Here is a 21,324-nt window from a genome sequence, read left to right on the forward strand (position 1 = left end):
AATGGGGATGATTGCCGCAGCGGCAGAACTCCCTGGTGGTGATGCAGCTCTCCCTGCTGATATTTTGATAGGATAAATGACAGTGTGTTAACATGTATTTGTCAAAGGGATAATCAACAACAGCGAGTCTGAAACTGCTCTCAAAGCTGCTGCCTGAATCTCAGGTATTTCCTTACATTTTGTGCTCTGAAAACCCTTTATTTTCTTTAACCATCTGTAATTCCACACACCCTCACTTGATCTTAGCATGATTTTCTACTTAGCATACACACAATACACATATATTTTGGCATTTCCCAACAGTACTTTAAATTTGCTTTACAGCAGACTGTTACCTAATGAACTTAAACACCACAAGATGCTTCAAGTAAGTGGCAAATACTCTGCATATAGTCTATGCATTGCAAAGGATATTCACATCTGTACATGCGTTTAGACCTTACTTGGCCAATGAATGAATCAAGGGAACACCTTTGCATGGAAGAAGGAACTGCACCCAAACCACATTACAATACCAGCATGAGTGCTTTGTTGATGGAAGACTAAACTTTCTCCCTTGAGCTCCTATCTTTAGCATAACCAAATATATAGGTCTCACCCCTGTAATCAGTAACCTGAGAAACCATTTGCATTAACGAGCGCATTCATGAAAGCTTTGAAAAAACCCAGTGTAGCAAACCCAATGCAACTTCCCGTCCATTCGGAGGAACAAAAAGTGGCTAGGGAGGTAACCAAGCAGATTTCAGCCCATGACTGAGTGCATCTGCTGTCTGCCAGCTTTACATTTTCTGGTAAGCAAAAACCCCCAAGTATTTAAAAACATTTGTTTTAAAACATTTTTCTGCCTAACATGTTTCAGCAGCCAGCTATACTCATATAGCATGTGGCAATGACCTGAGAGCAATACACGTTACCATAACACTCATGTGGTAGTTTTACTGAAGTAATTACCTGTAGTTTGATGAAAAGAGAAAAAAGTATCTTTTCCACTCTTTCCTTTTCCCACTTCTTAATATTTAATATTTCATTGCACCATGATGTATCATCATCCAGGAGAGTGGCATGATATAAATCAGAAACACAACAGCCAAAAATCCACTCTTACTTGTAATTTAATACCTTGAGCACTGACCTTGCATAAAATGCTTGCTCCATATCGAAGGGAGGAAGAACATACTTTTTGTTGCATTTCATTTTGTATTCTCATTGATAACTCTTAAGTCTCCCAGGATATGAAATCCTGATTGCAGATGAAACTTGCGGTAGTGTGGCACCATATAAATTCTTGTTTTGGGACCTGAACTGCACAAGTGAGCTCACCTTCTAACTAAATGTGAACTCCTGGATTTGACCCCTTTATTAATAAATTAGGAGGTTAAAGAGACAAGTTTTATTGCTTATCTTCCAATATAATATACAGGGCAGGAGGGCAAAAAGGAAGAGATCGTACTTATTGCCTGCAGAGGAAAAGAATACTGAGGATTTAAAACAGAAAAAAAGACAAAGTCATTGGCATGATTTCACAGCGTATGGAGCACTGGGGGCTTTTCCTGAATCTATAATAAAAGGTGACAGCAGCCACAGAAATTGCAGCAGAGACAGGAAGCCCTGTCAAATCTCTGCTGTGTGAATGCAATCATTTACTGAAGCTTTTAGCAGGGACTGAAGCAGAGAAAGCGGTTACCTCCATTGCAAAACAGAGTTGCTGGCTTTTCATTGAAAATCAGGTGTAGTGAAGTAAATTTTGAAGTGTCATAAAGGCACCACCAATTTCTGCCTCAGTCCCATATGGCCAGCCCCAAAAGGGGGAGAAGTGAGTGCTAGTGAAAAAGAGAGTAGACAACCTTCATCTCCTGTCCATTTTGGAGAGCAGAAATCTTGCTGTGCCTGTGCTTGATTCAGGGAAATGCAACTCTCCCAAGCCCTGTGCTACCGCTGGGGACACAGGCAGGGACTAGGAGGATGCAGTGAAGGCAATGGCAGCTTGCCATGCCAATACATGGGTTAGAAACAGATATGGCTGTAGCCAGCAGCCAGAGGGGTTGAGGGGTCTATGGTTTTTTTGCAAGGACTAACCCCGTATCTACACAGCCCCTGCACCGTGCCTGTTCCCAAACCACTACCTTGTGCCCTGTCCCACTTGTTTGGGCTGAAACCAAGGCTATGACTTTCTTGAAAGGTAGACCAGGCCTTTGCCTTAAAACCCACTAAAATTGGTTCTCACATACACAGTTTTTCCAAATACTACTTAGCATTGAAAGAAAATACAATTCCAATGTCTTCTTTAATTTTCAATTTTTAGAAAGGGGAGTGAGAAGCAGGTTAGCTCTGGTTTTGTGTTCATTTATCAACATTTTTATCACAAGTTCTGGTGGTTTGGGGTGTAGGTTTTAGCTTAAATGAGGAATTTTAAAAACAAATAACCCAAGTAACTAGGGGAATTCCAGCTGGTGGGAAAAGAACCTAAGAGGAATGGAAAGAAAGCGTGTTGGTGAAAAACCTTTCACCCAGGCCTAGCGGTACCCCCAGCACTATCATACCTCCAGCACCAGTGTTTTGGAGCATCAGTGCAGAGCAGTGGATGGAGCTAAGCTGTACTGGCAGGCATGCCTTTCCTTGTTAGCTTTCCCTCCTCTGCTGCGAGCTCTACCTGTCAACAAGGTTTAGTTCCAGGTGGCTGTGCCACTCTGGTACCCACAAGCCAAAGAACCTCTGCTAAACTGAAAGGACTAGGAACTGCATCTGTAATGTGATGTGCCACGCTGCAGGCTTTTGACAGGCTCGGAGTGTCATAAATGAAGGCTTAAAAAGATTCTCTGTGGCCTTCAGTATCACTTCAGCAGCCTGTGCATTGGCCAGACTGTATTCTGTGACTCACTGAAACTGGCATTTAAAAGGCTAGCCAAAACCCAAAAGACTTCAGGCTGATAATCAGACTACTCCTTACACCAAGCACAGTGGGAAAGCTGCATCAGAAGATGTAACCACTAACTGAAAGGTTGATTACTCTCCAGGCAATTTAGCATGCTCAGGTCAGTGAGGGGTGGCTTTAAAGGAAAGTATGCACGAAGAAAGCATGAAAACCATTTTATAGGACTCCCATTTTAGGTGAGGAAACCAAAGGAAAAGAAGTCAAGTTCTAATAAGTTGCGACAGTACAGGATGCTCTAAATATCAATTCCAAGAACGTTGGTGTATCACTGACTGCTGAGTTAAATATCTGAGGTAATTACTTTTAATTTTTTGGGTCAATTAGGTATACAAATGGAGTATTTCTAAACTGTGGTTCAGCAAAAGACTTGAGCAAATATTTTCAGTGTAGTTCAGAGGCAAAATAAAGGGAGACTGAATTTCATCTTAAGTTTACTGAGCTCATTTTGGATGTTAATATACTTGGTTAAATTAATCCAACTACTTGCTGGATCTTTTTGATTTTTAAATTTTCCTTTTCTAGAATCCAATCTGATGTGCTGGGCCAGCACACATTATTCTGAAGATTCATGGAGATATATTCCTAAGATTGATGCAGGGTAATTAGTATCACTTCTCTGCTTTCAGTACTGTGACTCATAATAATATAGAACATAAGTAACTGTAGCATTGTAACATATATAAAATAAAAAACCCAAAGGGGGCTGTTCTGACACCACTCTGCTCGCAGGGAATCACTTATTTTTTAGTAAATACTTACAAAAACCCAACCCAGCCACCTAAGAAAAAAAAAATTAAAATCCTTCCAAATACATCTCAATTACAGGGAGATTAAAATCCTGTGTGATGGCTTCAGGACACTTCCACTACAAATCAAAGGTATAATATTCTTTGTGTAAGATTCTAGGGCGAGATTCTTTAAAGATAAGTAATACTGTAGGATGAATAGTTCTGCTTTCCCAAACCTTCAAATCCATAACCAAAACTACTCTTTTTTTACCTCTTTTTATTGCTCCATACTGTTTTACAGCGATGTAGTGTACAATGAATCAGAAAGGGCTCAATGAAATTATCACTTACTGTTTGTTGTGTTGTCACTTTTATATGCTGCTGTAGTGGTCACTTCTGCTGGTGGTTGTGTTGTTGTACCTTGTGTTATTTGTTGTGTAGCAGTAGGTGTAGAAGGTGTGGAGCCTAATAAAGGAATGACATTCAAATTATTTCCTCATTTTTGCATACATACATATGCAGACACACAAAACACACCTATGCCTTGCTTGCAGACTAGTTTTAAATTATTAAAATATATTTCATTTAAATTGAAGATCTACAGGAACAGGGCTCCCTTCACTGCAGAGAAAGCCACTCTGTGTCCCATAGGTGGGTTATCCCGCTGAAGACAAGCCTATGATAATGCAGTTACAAGATCCTGCTGCTTGTTTCCTGAATGAATGCTAGAACAGCATCAACAATTAGCTCACAGAATTTTCACTTACTGCTTGTGATAGACTCATCTGTAGCTCTGATTGCAGTTGTTGTCAGCACTGGTGCTTGAAATGCTGTTGCTCGTGAAGTTGATACAATTAAAGCTTCGGTTACTGCAAGAAAGGCATTCCCATCTTTAATGATTTATTTTGCCATACATAAATAAACATCACATACTTCTATCTACCTTCTCTTACAAAGGCAGTGAATTTCTGTTTAAGGTCTGGCACTTCCAGAACTTTCTTACCCACACTTTTTAAAAAAGGATTCAAAGTGCATGTGGTTGCTGTCAGAGGGAAGGTTTGGCATGGCTTCCAAGGGAAGAGGTGAGGGGAAAGGAGCTTGGCATGGATGGATGGGTTCACTGTGCTGCTGGACTAGACTGCTGACCAACACTTTACTGCATACCTGTTTAACAGGAGAAGGAATGTAAGCTCCGCAGAAAGGAGTGACACACAGCAGCACATGCTATATATCACAGGTAGAGAGACAAAGGGGAAAAGACTCTACTAATCTTTGTGCAAATTTTTCCTCGACTGTCCACCTCAAGCCCTGGCTGAGTCTTCTCTGCCCAGCTTTCCCAGACCAGCTTCCTCTGCACCCACATTTCTGTGGAAAAATTTGCAACTGGCAGGACTTTCTTTGAGGTGTGAAGCAAAGCTTAGGACTCTGTGGATGAGATTGATAGTATTCTCTGATGTGTGATATTCCACAAGGTGAACTTGTTGCCCTTTGTTAGGTGCTCTCTCCCCCAGAGGGGTGAAACTTGGAGGCTGAAGGAAGAGGAAAAGGGCTCCCTTAGGCAGCAGGGATCACTTCCAGCTACCACTGGTATGGAAAGTTGAAAACAGAGTTGCCCAAACATCACTAAGACAATAACAAGGTTTAAACCAGTTTGTCTTACTGTGCATGGGTAGCATACTGCAGGACCTATGTGCTCCTGGCACATGTTCAAGGGAAGAGACTGCCCAAATTGCTGGCAATGAATCTGGGCTAAACCCCCCATAACTAATAATTTCAGGAGTCCAGCTTTCAATTCTGTAATCTAATACAAAGTGCTACTGTCAGCTACAGAGACTCGTTTAAATCCCTGACAACAACCCAACGTGCATCCTACTACCTCTTTCTGTGGATGGGATACATGAAAGAATAGGAGCAAATCATGACGTGACATGTCGTTTTCTCTGATACGACTAGAGTACCTCTAAATGCAATGTTCACACTAGAACTTTTAAAACACAAGTTATACTGTTTTCCTCCTCTCTTAGTTTGCTGGCTGTTCATGTAGAACAGCAGTGCCTCAAAGAATGGATCACCCTGGGAGCTTGCCTCACACCTGCAAAGTGCTTTAATCTCATAGTGGGCTTCTGATGCTTTTCTCATAGGCATAAATAACAATTCTGCTTTCCTTTCTGTGACGGAAAGCTGCAAGAGAAATTTCAGTGAATCATCAAAAGAGCTCATTCACTGTGAGGGGTTGAGCCTTTATAAAGTGTCTTTGAAACAGACGTTAACATCAGGGGTTTTGAAACATAAAAGAACTGCAACACAGTTTGAAAAAGACTAATTCTTCTGCTGTAATAACTGTAACATGCATACTTCACCTGGCTGCATCTTATTCACCTCCATTACTTCAAGTATATGCTCATAATCATCGCAGTACTTTCAGCTTGAAAACAGCCTCATTAGCATATCTCGTTAGTATCTGTAACTCTTGTGTCCAAGTTTTCTTCTCGCACATGGATCACTTTTTTAATGCAGCAGATCAGTATTCAAACTAATAAAGGAGTTGATATTTAGCTCACATGAATGAAATATGTTCAATATGGATTTTTCATAACTACAAGCCTACACAATAAAGAGAACTGAATGTGCAAGTTGAAGAATAAACCAGAGTCACAGATTTTTACCATCTGAAGCAGGTATTTTCTCTGTTAAATCTTCACAGTTTTAGGACTTTAATCTAGTTAAATAAAATTTGATCTAGTTGAAATAATCACAAACAGAAGTAGGAGAGAATGCAGCTTTTAAAACTGAGCAAACTGGTGCTGATCCCTTACCCCCAAAAGTGAATCTTGATATCAATAATTTCAAGAAGTTATCAGTAGATTTCTTGCAAGTGACAGCTCTATGCACATTTATTCTCTCCTATCAACTAAGGCCCAACCTTGGCATAGATTGTGTAATTCTTTACTATCAAAACCCATGTCCTCTTCCATCACTCTATATCCGTCAAATGACAGCTGCTCCCTCCTGCCATATCCCTTGAATGATGCTGTTTCCAAAATTATTCTCAATTAGCAACCTCTTGAACTATGAGTCTTAACAAATTTGTTTATATTAGATCACACTAGGACTACTCTTTGAAACCATAACAACTCACAGAATTTCAGCCTTTTTGGGCTGAAACCGTTTTTGCATCCTGATCAAATTAATCCTCTCCTTACTAAGATCCCTCAAGCCTTTCTTCTCAACAGAGTTTGATAAGAGGCCTAGGGAAATATGTTGCTCTACATTCACAGGAAATAATTCATCTAATTTCTCCCAGAAGTTGGAAAAGCTGAATGCTAAAAAGGCAATGTGAGCTTCAGAATATCAGGTAATAGCAAATTTGAACTCTTACCAGATTTTGATGCTGAGGCAGAAACAGTTGCACTGGCAATACTGGCTTGAATACCATTTTCTGAAATAAACACAGAAATGATCATATTACTTTCACAACCTTCCAGACCTATTTAGCACTACATAGGCATATTAGGCAGACAGCAGCAAGGACTTCCTTGGAAAATCAAGTTCAAAAGCTTATTAGCAGAAGCAACCAAATCATACGACTTTGCTAGCAGCCTTTCAAGCTGTATGCTAAGTCTCTTAGTTTTGCCCTCACTGCTGTAATGGGGAGCATCTGCTACGGCCTTTCTCCTTGGACTGTGGGTTGTTTTCCTGCAGGCAATGAAAGATTTCTTTGCTAGCTGTTCCTTTCCTTGAGCACAGCCATGGCCACTCTGGGTCTTCAGGGTGAAAGATTAACTAAAATAACTGGCTTCAGGAGTAAGCACCCTTTCTCCTGCCTTGGAGGAACAAAACTGTACTGGCTCCTTGGCTAGTACAAGCACTTCAGGAGCAGTTTTCAGCATCACCCTCATCCTTATATGAGGGAAATAGGAGAATTCACAGAACATGGATTGGGTAGCACCAGGTTGACGAATGACTGACTTTTGCAGTTGCCCTCAAGGCAGTGCTCCAGCTGTTGGGATTTTACTGCAGTAAATAATGCCAGTCATAAAAATCCTGGGTCAAGTTAGCAGGCAAAAGTCTCCAGTATTGCAAAACAAACTGACAACCCCTCCACCCCACCCTAAACCAAAAGCAAAATAATTTCTATATCTTCTGGCTGTGCTGGGAAGTTGTAACACAATAGCTCAACTAAAAGTTTTGGCTTCAAATAAGATTTTCAGTTTTATTGCTTGTGTTCATATCTTTCTACTAAGTTGCGGGGTAAAAAAGTTACATTGCATCAGAAACAGTGGCATTTCTTAATGATTTTACACTGCTGTGAGACAAGGGTGGGCACATTTGGGAAGCACGATATCGACTGTATGACTGAATGGGAGAGCAAAATGGCACAGACTAATCCCCTAATGCTTTCAGGTTTGCAGCGTGACATCCTGTCATGCTGCATTAGCATGCTGTAATACAGACATTGCAAAACTGAGTCAGGACAGCATGTCACTATTCTTGTGTGACTCCATTCATGGTAATATCTGCTGGCATTCTCTCTTTTTTTTTTGGCTACAGAGCAGAACAATCAGCTTTGTTCCCTTTGCTCAGCATGCTGTGCTCCGATTAACATCTCACGAGCACCACCAGAGGCCTGCCAGAGTCACAGATCTAACCTGGAAAAAACAATACATAATACAATTATAGGAGCCCTGCAGGCACATATGAAGGTCTAGTCAGATGAACCCTTATAATTCCTATTCAAGCAGTGTAAGATGTTATCAGCCCTCTTAGGTTACCTAATTGGTAACAGCTGATGAATTGCCCCTTCCCAGTGAGTCCCTCTTTCCTGGGTATCTTTTCTAGGTATGCTGCTGTCTTTGTAATGGCTTACATGCTGGCCTAGTCTGATGTGGGCATATCCCATATCAAATGATGTCAGTTCCCTATGGGCCTGCTGTTGCTCCAGCCCTACTCCCCGGGGCACATGACTACAGGAAGGCTATGCACAGCCTCTTGCACTCTGTATTTAAAATACAGTTTTTTCTTGCCGTTTAGTTACCCAGTCGGAATAATGCTTCATAACCCACCCCTGAAATACTTTAAAAACAAAATTAATCCAAATAGACCAAAAAGCAATCTTGTTTTCTAAACAACGAGCATTTTTCTGTCTCTTCCTTCTCATTACAAGCTGCTGACAAAGCTCCTGTAATTCCCCATGCTGCAAGGCCACAGCACAAAACCAGAATGTTTTTTCAACAGTGCCTACATTTCATATGGTTTGTTATAACATCTCTCAGTAACTACCATGTCTGTAACACCAGCTAAACGCACTAGCTGGTCAATTAACTCATTCCGTAATTCACTCCTTCCCTAACTCATCATGACTTTGTGGAAAGCTCATTGCAATACTCAGATTATTCATCCTTTAAAGGCGTTCTATTTAATAACCATGCTGATAGGCTGAGATTTCCTCAAAACTAAAATAATGAGAGTTTACGTCACAATTTGCTGATTTTATCACAGGTTAGAGATACGCTAAGGTAAATTGGATTAGCAGAGTAGAATAAAGTAGTTTCATGAATTGTTTTCTTGAAATGGTGGATAATTAAGTATACTTTGAAAACAAACCGAAAGCAACATGCAAAAATGCTTAAAACTTGCAGGGATTTGTGGGGAATTGATTAAAAGAAGCAAGTGTCTTATTATGCCCTTATTTGCAGTGTTGACTTGTGACTAAGGAGAATCCTTTGGGGGATAAAAGCAAAAGATCAAAAATAATTGAGACAAGAACTTTGGATCATTAGAGACCTTTGCTAGACAAAGAGAGAGACAGAAAGGTTCATTTTACTGCTCATGTCAGGTTGGCTGCAGCCTCAGATGACAGACAGCCAAGTAAGGTTACAATGGCATGTTTTTTGGCAAATTTAGATGCAGTGACCCCTTTGAATCAAGAGTACCTTGATGTACTCTGATGTGGGAGTAGCCAAAATGTAGTCAGTAATCCACACACAAACCTCTCCCACTTGTCATGCTTACTGGCAATAATCTCGGCCAAAAAAGCATAGGTAGACCTGTGATGTAGCACCCCTGTATCTGGAGAACATGCATAGAGCTAAAAGGTGCTCAGCTGTGACACTGGGCTGAATAAAGGGCTGGTGGTGGTAAAATCCAAAAAGAAAAAAGAGAAGAGTCTAAAAGTAGATTAACAAGACAAGAAGAAATCGGAACTGTGAGTGAGATAACGATACAGGAAGAAGATGAGAGAGGAAGGGCAGGAAGGACCAGAGGCAGTAAGACAATAAATGTGGCAGGGAAAAATAAGAAAGAATTAAGAAGAGCTTGAAAAACATTTGACCCATGGCCACAAGGCCAGATTGAAAAAAAGAGTAACTGCTGGGATTTTGTTTTGTTTCTGGTTTGGGGTTCCTTCCTTCCTTTCCTTCCTTTCTTCCTTTCCTTCCTTTTTTTCTTTCCTGTTCACAGAATTTCCCTTTGTTGTCTTTTCTGGTTTGGGGTTCCTTCCTTCTTTCCTTCCTTTCTTCCTTTCCTTCTTTCTTTTTCACAGAATTTCCCTTTGTTGTCTTTTCTGTCTTGGATTTAAATGGTACATTTGTTCTAAAATTAAAGCAACAGTACAGTCATCTGTATCTGGGCTTCAGACATGATTTTGAAATGAGCAAACTGAAACACTCACTGCACTTACTTTCTTTTCTAAAACTCAGAAGGGGCCCCTGCATTCAGGCAGGGCTGACCAATGGCCACGGTTGTCCTCAAGCTGCAGCTTTTGATGTAGGCTTTGGTCTCCAAGGTCTGAGGGCTTGGACTTTTCACCATTTCTTCCCTCTCATTATCTTTACCTTTACACTGGGAAGACTAAGATAAGCAGGTTTTGACCTTGTATTAATTAGGTGTCTGTTACTGCTATTATCAAGACCAAAAAAAAAAGGCAGGAATGACCACGTGATACTACATCAGTAGTTCTGTTTATACACTACAGGATACAAATCACTCAGTTTAAAATACCACATGAAGCAGCTAATGCAAAATGAATGCCAAAAAGTCAAAACAGAAACAATCTTAATTGTTCAAAATATATAGTGATTGTTTTTGTTACATGAATTACTGAATTTAAATGCTGTCCAATTTGCCATCAGTATTTGATTTTGAAAGAAACAATTTTTACAGAAAAGAACTATCATTACAGAAATAGTGAGTGAAATGGCCTGTTTGACACTTTTCACTTGACCCTGCACTAGGTAGACCGGAGCGTATGTTCATATTAAAATCCCTCCATTCAGATGACCACTGGTTAGACCACAGCTTTGGAAGGGTGTTGAGAAGGGTGTGGATGCACAGAAGAGGGTGTTAATGGAGAACCATAAAAACCATCATAAGTCTAGAAAAATCTCTCAGGAAGGATTGCAAAAATTGCATTTGCTTAGCCCAGAGAGGGAAAGATTAATGGGCAGCATGATTGATAACAGCACCTAAGTAGTTGAGGGGCTGCAACAGAGGCCGAGGAATAAACTTCTCATTATATCCACTGAGGATAAAACTAGAGACAACGGACAAGGGAAACTTGGACTAGAAACTTTACAGTTTTTTCAGAGCCTGTGTCAAGCTGATGGCATAGCAGACAGAAGCTAGAGTTTTAACCAGTTTCCTGATGAAGATGAAAGATATTCCCACTCACAACCAGACCAATATCAGAAGGCTGTAGCAATTACTGAAGAGGTATCCTGAGGAAACCTGTACACATTAATTTCCTGTTTCAAAGCTATAAAGCAGAATCTACAGGTGGCAGTGTTATATTATGTTTGTTTATTGCATATTATATTATGGTTGTGTGTGTGACCCTGGGCCTTTACAATTACACACAAGTCATGGAGAAGTCAAAAGTTGCTTTCATGCTTTCTGTCTTTCCACAACATCAGAAATAATTAGCTATCTTTTTCCAGGAAGCAAATGATAATTTTGCCAGCCCCCACGACCATGACAGAGCCTCCTGTAACAGTTGTTCCAGCATTATCCGTGGGAAGACTGTACACTTCATCTGATGTCTTGTCCTTTCTGGAGAAAGTTATAGCTGTCCTTGTGAGAACAGCTGGTATAGATATTCTCAGATTTCCCAATAAATAGCTGCTGCCTGACAATGTACACAACCTGTTTGCTCTTATCTTGGAGCTCTGTTGTCTGTTATGTTTTCTCTTTCATTTTCATTTATTGCTGCTTCATCTCTTCATTCCCCTATCTGATCTTTCCCCAGGCCCAGTGTAGCTCTGACACTTCTCTTATTTCTGTTTTCACTCCTCACCCATCTTTCTTTCCCATTTCATGACCTTCTACCCTAAACCTTGAGACAATTTCCTTTTTTTTTCTTCTTTTGCAGTGCATGTCTGTGTAAAGGTTCATACACACCCCCAAAAAAAGAAATGGTTTGTTTAGATGAGTAATTCATCTCCCATCAACCAGTCATTGCACAAACGCCCCCCCCCCCCCCCCCCCCCCCCCCCCCCCCCCCCCATTTGCAAAGAGCAAAAACAAGTCTTAGTCACTGCTCAAACCCTACTCAAGCCCTTCAAACAGAGCTCAAGTGCACCTGAATACATTCATTTAAGGATCAAACTTAAGGTTTAATTCCTGATGTAGAAATAGGTCTTCTACGGGGGTGAGGCTAAGCCTGTATGTGCTCCTTGGCTTTCCTCCTCAGTAATGTTTTGTGGAAGCCTAGGTCGCACTTCCAGCCGAGGGGGACAAGGCAAAGTGCTACAAACAGCATTTGGGAAACCCAGGCTCAGTCTCCTTCACAGCTTTAGGGTAATATTCTGCCAAGTCACATATGAGGATGCTTTAAAGCAGCTGAAACGGATGCTTATGGCGGATTTGTAATGATATGGTGCTAGCCAGTTTTCCAAGGATCTGCCCAGCTTCCTGCATATCTGTGGCATCCATGCTACAGTACTGTGCTACCACAAATACTGTGTGAGGTCACCAGTTTATAGCTTTCCTGGCTATATAATCACAAATAAGATAAATGGCTACAACTGTGGAGTAAAGATGACTCCATCCTTCCTGGAAAGTCTATGTGGAAAAATACAGTTTAATTAGTTTAGATGGAGCTTCTGGGACTTAATCTGACCCATTCAGATCAGTTTGGGTATTTCTATGCATTTTGCCACATGGACACTCCCTGTGTTCCATTTTCCAGCTGATAAAAGAGAAAAATACTATGTTCTTATTTTCTGTAGGACTACAAACTGCATCACACTATGGCAGCACATACTAGCATTAATGAAGTTATGCAAGAAACAGAGATATTTGCAGGTCAAGATCTCAAATGCATCTGCCATTTTTATCAAGCTGCAATGTTTGCATTTGCAACTGATCTCAGATTTCTCAACATTTGCCTTTGTCTGAAGCATGTGTTCAATGCAGAATCAACCCTCCAAAAATACTGCAGAAAGCTATAAAGTAGGACAGAGCAAGGAATGGGATTAATTTTAGGTAACTGTTGTTATTTCAGTCCTCCCCCTGCATTTCTTTAGTTTATTTCCACTACATGCAGCTTTTCTCCCCCCACGTTATAATTGCACAAATAAGAGCTACCTAATACCAAGAAAAACACATTGCTAGGAAATCTGCAGGTTCAGGAGAGGTATGTTTCTAAGAGCAGAGGGCTTCATATACAATGTTTTGATAAATCTTATGAGCAGTGGTGCCTATAATACTTTTCATTTCACCTAAAGTATTTTGTTAAGACTGAAACCGTGACATAAAACCTCCAAAAAATTGACAGTGCCGAATTGTGATCATAGGGTCGGGTAAAAATTACTAACCCATACTATGCAAGCTATTTAGAAAACCAGGAAGCACTGCAAGCAACTCCTTCAGGAAGCATAGATGCCTCCAGACCACAAAACCTTCCATTTGGGTTGTGCTATTACGCTGGGCTTAAGAGCAATTTTAACAGTACTGTTTGAAACCATCAATTCCTTTCTTCCTATTCAAAGCTCACAAATACAGAATCTACAAATTAAAAATGTCAGAAAAAAAAATCCCCATCATATTAAAAATCTGCAAATATTTTGCCCTTAAAGAACTAATTTGATGAAAGTAAATACTCTTTCTAGTACATTTAATCCCTAAGGACTTGTGTTTTACATCTTAAATCAAGATTCAGAAGTAATTCAGTGAATGGCTGGAGCTGACAACAGCGTGTAGTAAGGGACGTTAACTTAAACAAAGCCATTTGCAAACTTCATGAATTTGAAGCAAACTCAAATAAAAATACACAGCCTTCATACCTTCATAACACTTCACTTGCTAAAGCATGGCATGCCTCACACATACGTTCAGATGTGTTTTTAATAGTATCTGCATGTAACAATTCACTCTGTGACAGCACTTGGTGAAAGAAAACCCAAATCCCTAATAACAGTCCCATGCTGGATGACTGCCACTGCAGTATCTTCACGAGTCAGGACTGCAAAGTGTTTTTCCAGCCTGGCCAGACAATGCTTTTGTGCTTCTGCAGATGTTCTTAATGCAGCCTTCTGCAACTTAAACCATTTTCCTCCTCAGGATTTCCTCCATTGTGAGTATCTTACAACAGCAACTGGAAGGACTATGTGGATCCTGAACAAAGTTACACCGGTCATGTTAAAGTTGAACCCCTGTGAGATGGAGTCAGATACTCCAGGCAATGCTAAAAACTGTAAGGCAGGGGGAAGAGGCCACAATTTTTGCTGCCTGATGCCAACCAGCTGGAACCCTATAACTCCCACTGCCTAGGGAGGTGGGAAACCATCTCACATTTGTCAAGCTGTTACCTTCCTTTCAGTCACATCTCTTTAGCAGCAAACTGAAAATATACTATTATAAATCCTACACGTTGAGGTCTTAAACTTAAGTTCAACTTTCTACTTCTCCACTGTAGCTCCTGGTCCTGGTTTGAAGGCTGGTGTCACAGGACAGGTGACCTTCTACAAAAGAGTAGCAAGAAACACAGGCAGGAGCATGGGGCAAGATGCCAAGGCAGGAATGAGAAGCTCCTGGGCCAGAAGGGCACAGTACCCTCCCTGCAGAAAGAAAAAGTAGCTGAAAACAGGAGAGGAAAGGAAAAGCATAAATGCAAAAGCCCGGTAGCTGGAAAGGGAGATAGGGACAGAGCTGCTCCTGCATGGCCCGAGAACAGACAGCAGTAACTGGGGCAATGTGGGACTCGGGCTCTGCAGAGGAAATGCAAACCAGGTACACTGGAGGCACCCCACAGCCAGCGTGGAAGAGAGGAACGAAAGGGAGACAACTGCTGCAATTTCTCCAGTAGGGAATGGCAAGAAGGTGGGAAATGCAGCATTTGTGCCAGCACTGCCCCAGTGCTCCTCCTGTTTGCCTAGGTGTGTGGCTAGAGTGCCCCAGCACCAAGCACTAGCAGAGCTGCTGGGAATTACTGATTGCCCAGGCAAACAGTGCTGTTTCCACTCCACAAAGAGCTCCTGCACGGGGAGCCACCACACAGAGAAATACTGAGAAAGCAGCTGCCAAGAACCAGCCTCATCTAACATGGCTGTACATTGCTGAGGGCTCCCCCTAAGCAGACGGTAACGAGAAGGGTTGAATGAGTGCCCTGTATTCTATTGAGTATCTGAAACAACCCAAGCACAGCATGCTTTGCCTCTCACCTTGTGTGGACATAAAGATTTGGGTGCTTACCAGCCAGTTTCATGGTTTCCTTTACTAACTCAGAAGAAGTGTCATCTCCCTATCAAGGGCTTTTAATCACAAGTTTTCTCAGTGCACTTTCTGCTCCTGTGTGAAGCTTCCTGGGTATCTTTATTACTGTGTACTACAGAGGGATGAGCACATTGTTTGCACTCCATAAAATAATAAATGCACTCAGCATGCTCATCAGCACTCCAGCTTGCCTTGGACCACGGCTCCAAGCTCTGCACTTCTCTTTATTTAAACCTGTTAAACCTATTTAATAGGTTTTAATTAAACCCTTTAAAGCTGTTTAAACCACCAGATTGTCATCCTTTGATGGTGATATATTTGTCCATCCACGTGTAAGATAAAAGGTAGGAGTTACCAAGGGTTATTTTATAGTATGAAAAACAAACTGCCACCTCCCTTGTGTTAGTCATGCTAAATCAATTTTTAAAACGTCTTTAATGGGTGCAGTTTTATATAGAAAGAGCTTTTTACATATTGTGCACTGCTGAGTAGAAAAAGAAAGAAAGGAGAGCCCCTTCCCCTGCAACAGGAAAGAACAAGAGCGTTGGTGTAAGTCACCCACACCCATAAGGCAGAGAGAAAACTATGTTCTTCTGTGGGTAATGCTTACAATGCTTTATCCTTACCATGCTATTTGCAAGCCTATTTTTGTTTCCCAGGAAAGCTGCGTTTGGGTAGGGCAGATATGAAACAGCCAGAGGGGAAGCTGAGACCAGGTCAAATCCTAGCTCTCCTTTGCAATGTGCTGCAGCAGCTAGTAAAATCACAGTGCTGCCCTGTGTTTGTGATCCAAATGCATCTCCAGCACCATGACTAATTGTATAATTCAGGAAAGGGTCACTGCAGTGTCTACTATAATGTATTTATTTTTAGCACATCCCAGATTAGCCTAGACACCCATTTCAGCCACACCCGCCCATGCCACCCTGCTCCTGACAAAGCTCTCAGAGCCTCTGGAGCATCGGAAACCTGTTCCCATCGAGAAAGTCATCTTTTCCACACCCCTAGAACAGAGGTTCAGTGTCACACGATATCCCAAAGGGAGAGCACAAAATGGGTTGTAAAAGCCCAAAGTGGAGTACAGTCTCATTGAAGTTATGGTATATGCAAGGATGAAGGATACACTTTCAAACTACCTGATTTCTGTAGCTGACACATATAGATGATGAAGACCTTGTCTGAGAGTATCTTGCCATACTGATCGTTATTTTGAGTTTCTACCAATCTGATACAACTGCTAAGATCAGATGCAAAACTGAAATGCTGTTCTCACATGCTTTGTGCTCCAAAGCATTCCTATTAAAAACCCCAAATTTGTTACTAGGAGAGCACATGAAGCAGAGGGTCAGCAAGGAGGACCTACATTGTCAAAGAGCAGTGGGAACAGCTGTGATAGCCATACCAGCACCTGCACTGATAACCAGCTTCCCAGTGGAGCAGAAAGCAGACCATATTCAGGATGCTCAAGCCTGTCAAAACCCCAGGTTCCAGTCAGTGCACTGGGAAGTCATGGTGAGCGGGGAGCTGATCATTTCATGCTGGTTAACAGTTATAGACATCGCTTGTACTTTTATTGGCCATTAGTGTAATTTTACTCCCCATGACAGTTAAAACTGTTGTGAATGAGTTGTCCATTCCTACTCAAACACTTATGCTCATCTGCTTTGACCATTTCTTCCATAAATGACCAATTGCCATTTTCCATTTTGCACCTGAAAACAGTATTTTCTGTCAGTTTTTGGAACTGCAAGGTGAAAGCCATTAGGGAAGAAGCAGACAGTGCACTATAAGAAAGTGTCACCAAGCCAATGAGATAAGTTGTGCACTAGTTTACCTAAATGCAACAGCGTTAAGACACACTAATCACAAAGCCATTAGCGCAGGCAATGGCATGCAAAGGGAAATAATGGGCTCCTCCAAAGCTATTTGAACTAGACAAGATAAAATGCACAGAGAACCAAAACACAGTCCTGCACCAGGAAGATTTTTTCCCCTAATACCTGTGCTGTGTCCTTCCCTTGCTATCATTGATTGGCACATCTTGGGGATCTATTTGGCATAATTAAAGTTCTTCCTCTGTTACACACTGGAAACTACTCTAGTGAGTTGTTGCAAGTGAAGCCAAACAGTTTGATAGATACATTCACTGCTTTTGGAACCATAGCAAATATATTAATACACTACTCTTATAAGGAAAACTCTTTCTAAAGAAAACCTAAAGCTGCTCTACTGTAATACCCTTTCTGAGCAGCCAGTTTTTGGTATTGACTACATTTCCAAGATCTATGTGTTTTGTGGCAAAGCAGAGTTGAATGCCACGGGTCATCCAGAAAGCTTCATAATTCAAAGAATTCTGCAGTTTTCAGAAAGAGATTTTAGCAGTCCTGTGCAGAAATGAGTAATTACAATCAAATTGCTGGCCCCAAACATTTCTTTCAACATGCCACCGACCTCTACGTTTACGTAGAGGAGTCAAGGGGAAATGAGGTTTGGATAACTTGGTAAGAGTTTCAGAGAGTCTGTAATTCCTGGTGGAAGGGAGGGGGAAGCACCCTAATTTTGGCTTTTGGGAACTTTGAATGGCAGTGGAGGCATTAGCCATGTGTCATGTCCAAAGTTGCCTCTCTCTAACGGACATGAAACAGGGCGTTTGGGGTGAAAACATTTGCATTTCACATTTCTTGATGAAGCAATCCTCAGCTTTTCACCATTTCACCCAGCAATGTCTGGTGATATTTTTGCTTCCACAGCCTTTGAATGAGTTTGCAAACACTGATATTTACACCATCTACGTTGCTGTGATATATAACCTATGCTGAGATGAGGAAGGGTAATTAATCTGTCAAAGAAAGATGATTTCAGACTGTCCTCGCGCTGGGATAGATAGCACCACCCACATTAACATTTATAAGATAATCAACACTGTATTTCAAATAAAGCCTGGACTCAATGTTGAGCATGTGAAGAAGTAGAAAAACTAGTAAAAAATGAAGGAATATATGGGGCTCTGATCACTTCAAATAATTACCATCCAATGAAAATATGCCTCAACAAATCAGTAAGGTATGTTACAGAGGAAAATAATGAGAATCCTTGCCCAGGAAGGAAAGTAAATCTCCTGGTGCTGTTTTCCTCAGACTAACTGAAATCCAAAGTTTTTGCCATTATGATCAGTTGTTGCCTCAAAAGCAAAACTTCTTAAGCCCAAATACGATATTAATCTCTTGCTAAAGATTATGAAAGAAGAAATCTGCAGGAAGCATAAATAATTCATTAATATAATCAGGGATTTCATTAATTTAACCCTAAAGTTTTGATTATACTGACACTCCTCACACCAAGGTGCTACACTAAGAAATCATGGCATTAAAACAAATTGAATGTGTTTTTTTGGAACTATTACATATCTTATAGAAATCTTTGGACAGCAAGGCTAGTGTTGGGTTCCCATCCCAGCAAAACACATGATTTTATTAGAGTGATAAGACAAGGCAGAAAGGTTACAGCAGATAAATATGATGCAAAACTATGTGCCTCTTGCTCTGTGGTTTCAGCAACATGAGTTGTGTTGCTACCTACGACATGCAGCAAACACCCAGGAGCATGTTAGTGCCATTGAAAAGGAGAGGTTAAAAATTGTTGTAAAAATACTCTATTGATAAATGGGCTAGATTTTCACCTGTACCAAAGTCAGGCAAGCATCCACTTTCCATATAAAAACAGTCAGAAAATCCTTGCCCTGTTACTAGCTTGAAACATAGCTTATGAAGCACCAGTTAGTTAATATGGCCTGAAAGGGACAGAAAAACAATTATTTGGAATTAAGCTGCCAAGAAAAACAATTATTTGGAATTAAGTTGGACCCCCCCGAGACCAGCCTCTAGTACATCCGTAGGTGGCATCAGAGGGCTTGATACCTCCTTTCCACCCCTCCTGCAAGGAGACAATACCCCAGGTATCACGTCTGCTAAATTTTGTTCTCTTAGAGCCATTATATCAGCAAGTGATCTTTCTCACATAGGGAGGTAAGTTCAGAAGGCACAGCATAGAGATGGCATCACATTAAATTTTGTCAAACCACTTTCTGTATTTGAGGTAGGTCTGGCTGATGCAGCGTACTGCTCTTAGGGCATCCAAGAGTAACTTTCATAAGATGAAAGCTGAGGTATCACCACCCAATAGCTCAGGTTCTGGGACGATGATGGTGGCTTGCATGGCAGTACATGGTGGGACTCAGGGTTTTGACTCTTTAAATCTAGGACAGCTATTTTAAGTGCTAGCTGAAACTAAAAGTAAATGTTTGTCTTCTAGGGGAACCAGGTCTTTAATTCTTGAATTGTATTTGTAAATAACAGCTGCTGCACATACACATCCAACATTGTCTCTCTGTTTACAGAACTGCAAAATAAAGCCATTAAACAGTCTTCCTTGAGTTGTCTCAGCAAAACAACACCCCACCCCCTTCATGAGGAACACAAATAATGAAGTTGGCTTCCCCATATGATTTTATATGGGGCCTTACTCATCTTAGGACTGTAAGGATAACCTGGCTACCTAATTGCACCAGTTAAAAATACTCCCTCTTCCCTACACAAACAGTTTCTTAAAGATTATTTTCAATTATTTTTGCAGGGTTTTGACACAGGACTCAGTATATAAACAATTGGAGAGCAAATTCCAGGTACTTTTCTATTTAGAAAAATGTCCACAAAACCAAACCAACCTCCTAATTTGTAAGGGAGTAGAAATTAGTAAGAACTCTAGGGTTTAATCCAGATAAAAGACACAACTAAATAAAAAAGAAAACATTCTGATAAATTTTCAGGAGGCAGCCATTTGTTGGCTATGTTATATGGCATTATGTATTCTCAGGTTTGGAACAGAATGCTGCAGGAAGCTTGCCCTTCAAATTCAGCTTCCATTTATTTTGGCTGCAAATCTTAATCTCTTTATCAAGCAGGTATCAAGCCATCTGCTTCTATCCTCAGTAAATTTAGTAAAGTTGCATTCAGTTTTGGGGCTAGAACAAGCAGTTTTCTTCTGTCCAGTAATAAGCACACCTTTAAAATCCATTAGGTAAAACTAGCCCCAGTATTGGGAAGGTCTAATGAATGAAAGGACTGTGGCAGCAGGGTACGGGGGGAGGAACTGGAATCTGTACAGGAAAAAAAACTCAGTTTAAGGCTATGGTAGGCTCCAGCACTACAATTTGTTTTTTGAGAAAGCTAGTCCTGCAAACTGCTAGGAACAACACAAATACCCAAAACACGCTTGTTTGGTTTGGTTTGCCTTCACAACAGGCAAACCCTCAAGACATTCAAAGATTGGGTTCCAGCAAGCTAAACGTGTGAAAAAGCAGCTGGCTATCTAAAGCCTATTCACATTTCTCAAGTTTTCATAGATGAGACAACAATCTGCCTGTGACAGTCAGTACCTTGCTGATCTGTCCCAGAGCACAGCCATGAATAACAACCCAGAACGAAGGGATACCGTGCTCAAAAGCATTAACTGCTCAAAACGGTTTAGTTAGTATTTAATTTTTAAAATGTATTTTCTAAAAGACTTGAAGATTTGAGAGCTGAGAGCACAGAAGATGAAAAAGGAAAAGGTCATCCATCTTCTCTTGTTAACATGCAGAGTTCAGGCAGCTGCAAACATATGCAATCACTACAGAAGCCCTGGTTTAGAGGAACTTTTCTCAAGCTATCAGCCTGGGAGCTGGGATTAATCTGCTGTGTTGCAGGGTTGGGATGATGTCCCAGGCTCTGAAGCAACCTCTTAACAGGAAAGTGGGCTGGGAAGCATGTAGCTTGGGGTTGATGCACAGAGTAATGGAACAGCTCCAAATTGCTTCAGTAGCCTTTGGACCAAGCTCTCAATGCCAAGATTTGCTCCTAGCTTTCCAAAATGAAAAGCATCCTTGCTTTTCTGTAGCACTATCAGTTTTGACAAGAA

The 21,324-nt window shown here is 40.9% G+C and overlaps 2 protein-coding genes across 6 annotated transcripts in view; both read right to left on the reverse strand.

Moving 5' to 3' along the window:
• The window catches only part of TRMT10A (tRNA methyltransferase 10A), a 288,696-nt gene that overhangs the window by 230,991 nt on the left and 36,381 nt on the right, over positions 1-21,324 (reverse strand). The gene's annotated exons all lie outside the window — the stretch shown is intronic.
• EMCN (endomucin) overlaps positions 1-21,324 on the reverse strand; it is a 55,891-nt gene that overhangs the window by 31,344 nt on the left and 3,223 nt on the right. For all 3 annotated transcript variants that reach the window (XM_057417942.1, XM_057417941.1, XM_057417943.1), the window contains exons 2-4: positions 7,040-7,099; positions 4,428-4,529; positions 4,012-4,125 (exon numbers count right to left, since the gene is read on the reverse strand). In XM_057417942.1, coding sequence (XP_057273925.1) covers positions 4,012-4,125; positions 4,428-4,529; positions 7,040-7,099 — 276 coding nt within the window. The remainder of the gene's footprint in view (positions 1-4,011; positions 4,126-4,427; positions 4,530-7,039; positions 7,100-21,324) is intronic.

This window comes from Pezoporus wallicus, unplaced genomic scaffold (genome assembly GCF_028554395.1).
Source record: "Pezoporus wallicus isolate ANWC-B61680 ecotype Strahan unplaced genomic scaffold, APGP_CSIRO_Pwel_v1 contig_6999, whole genome shotgun sequence".
Classification (NCBI taxonomy): Eukaryota; Metazoa; Chordata; class Aves; order Psittaciformes; family Psittacidae; genus Pezoporus; species Pezoporus wallicus.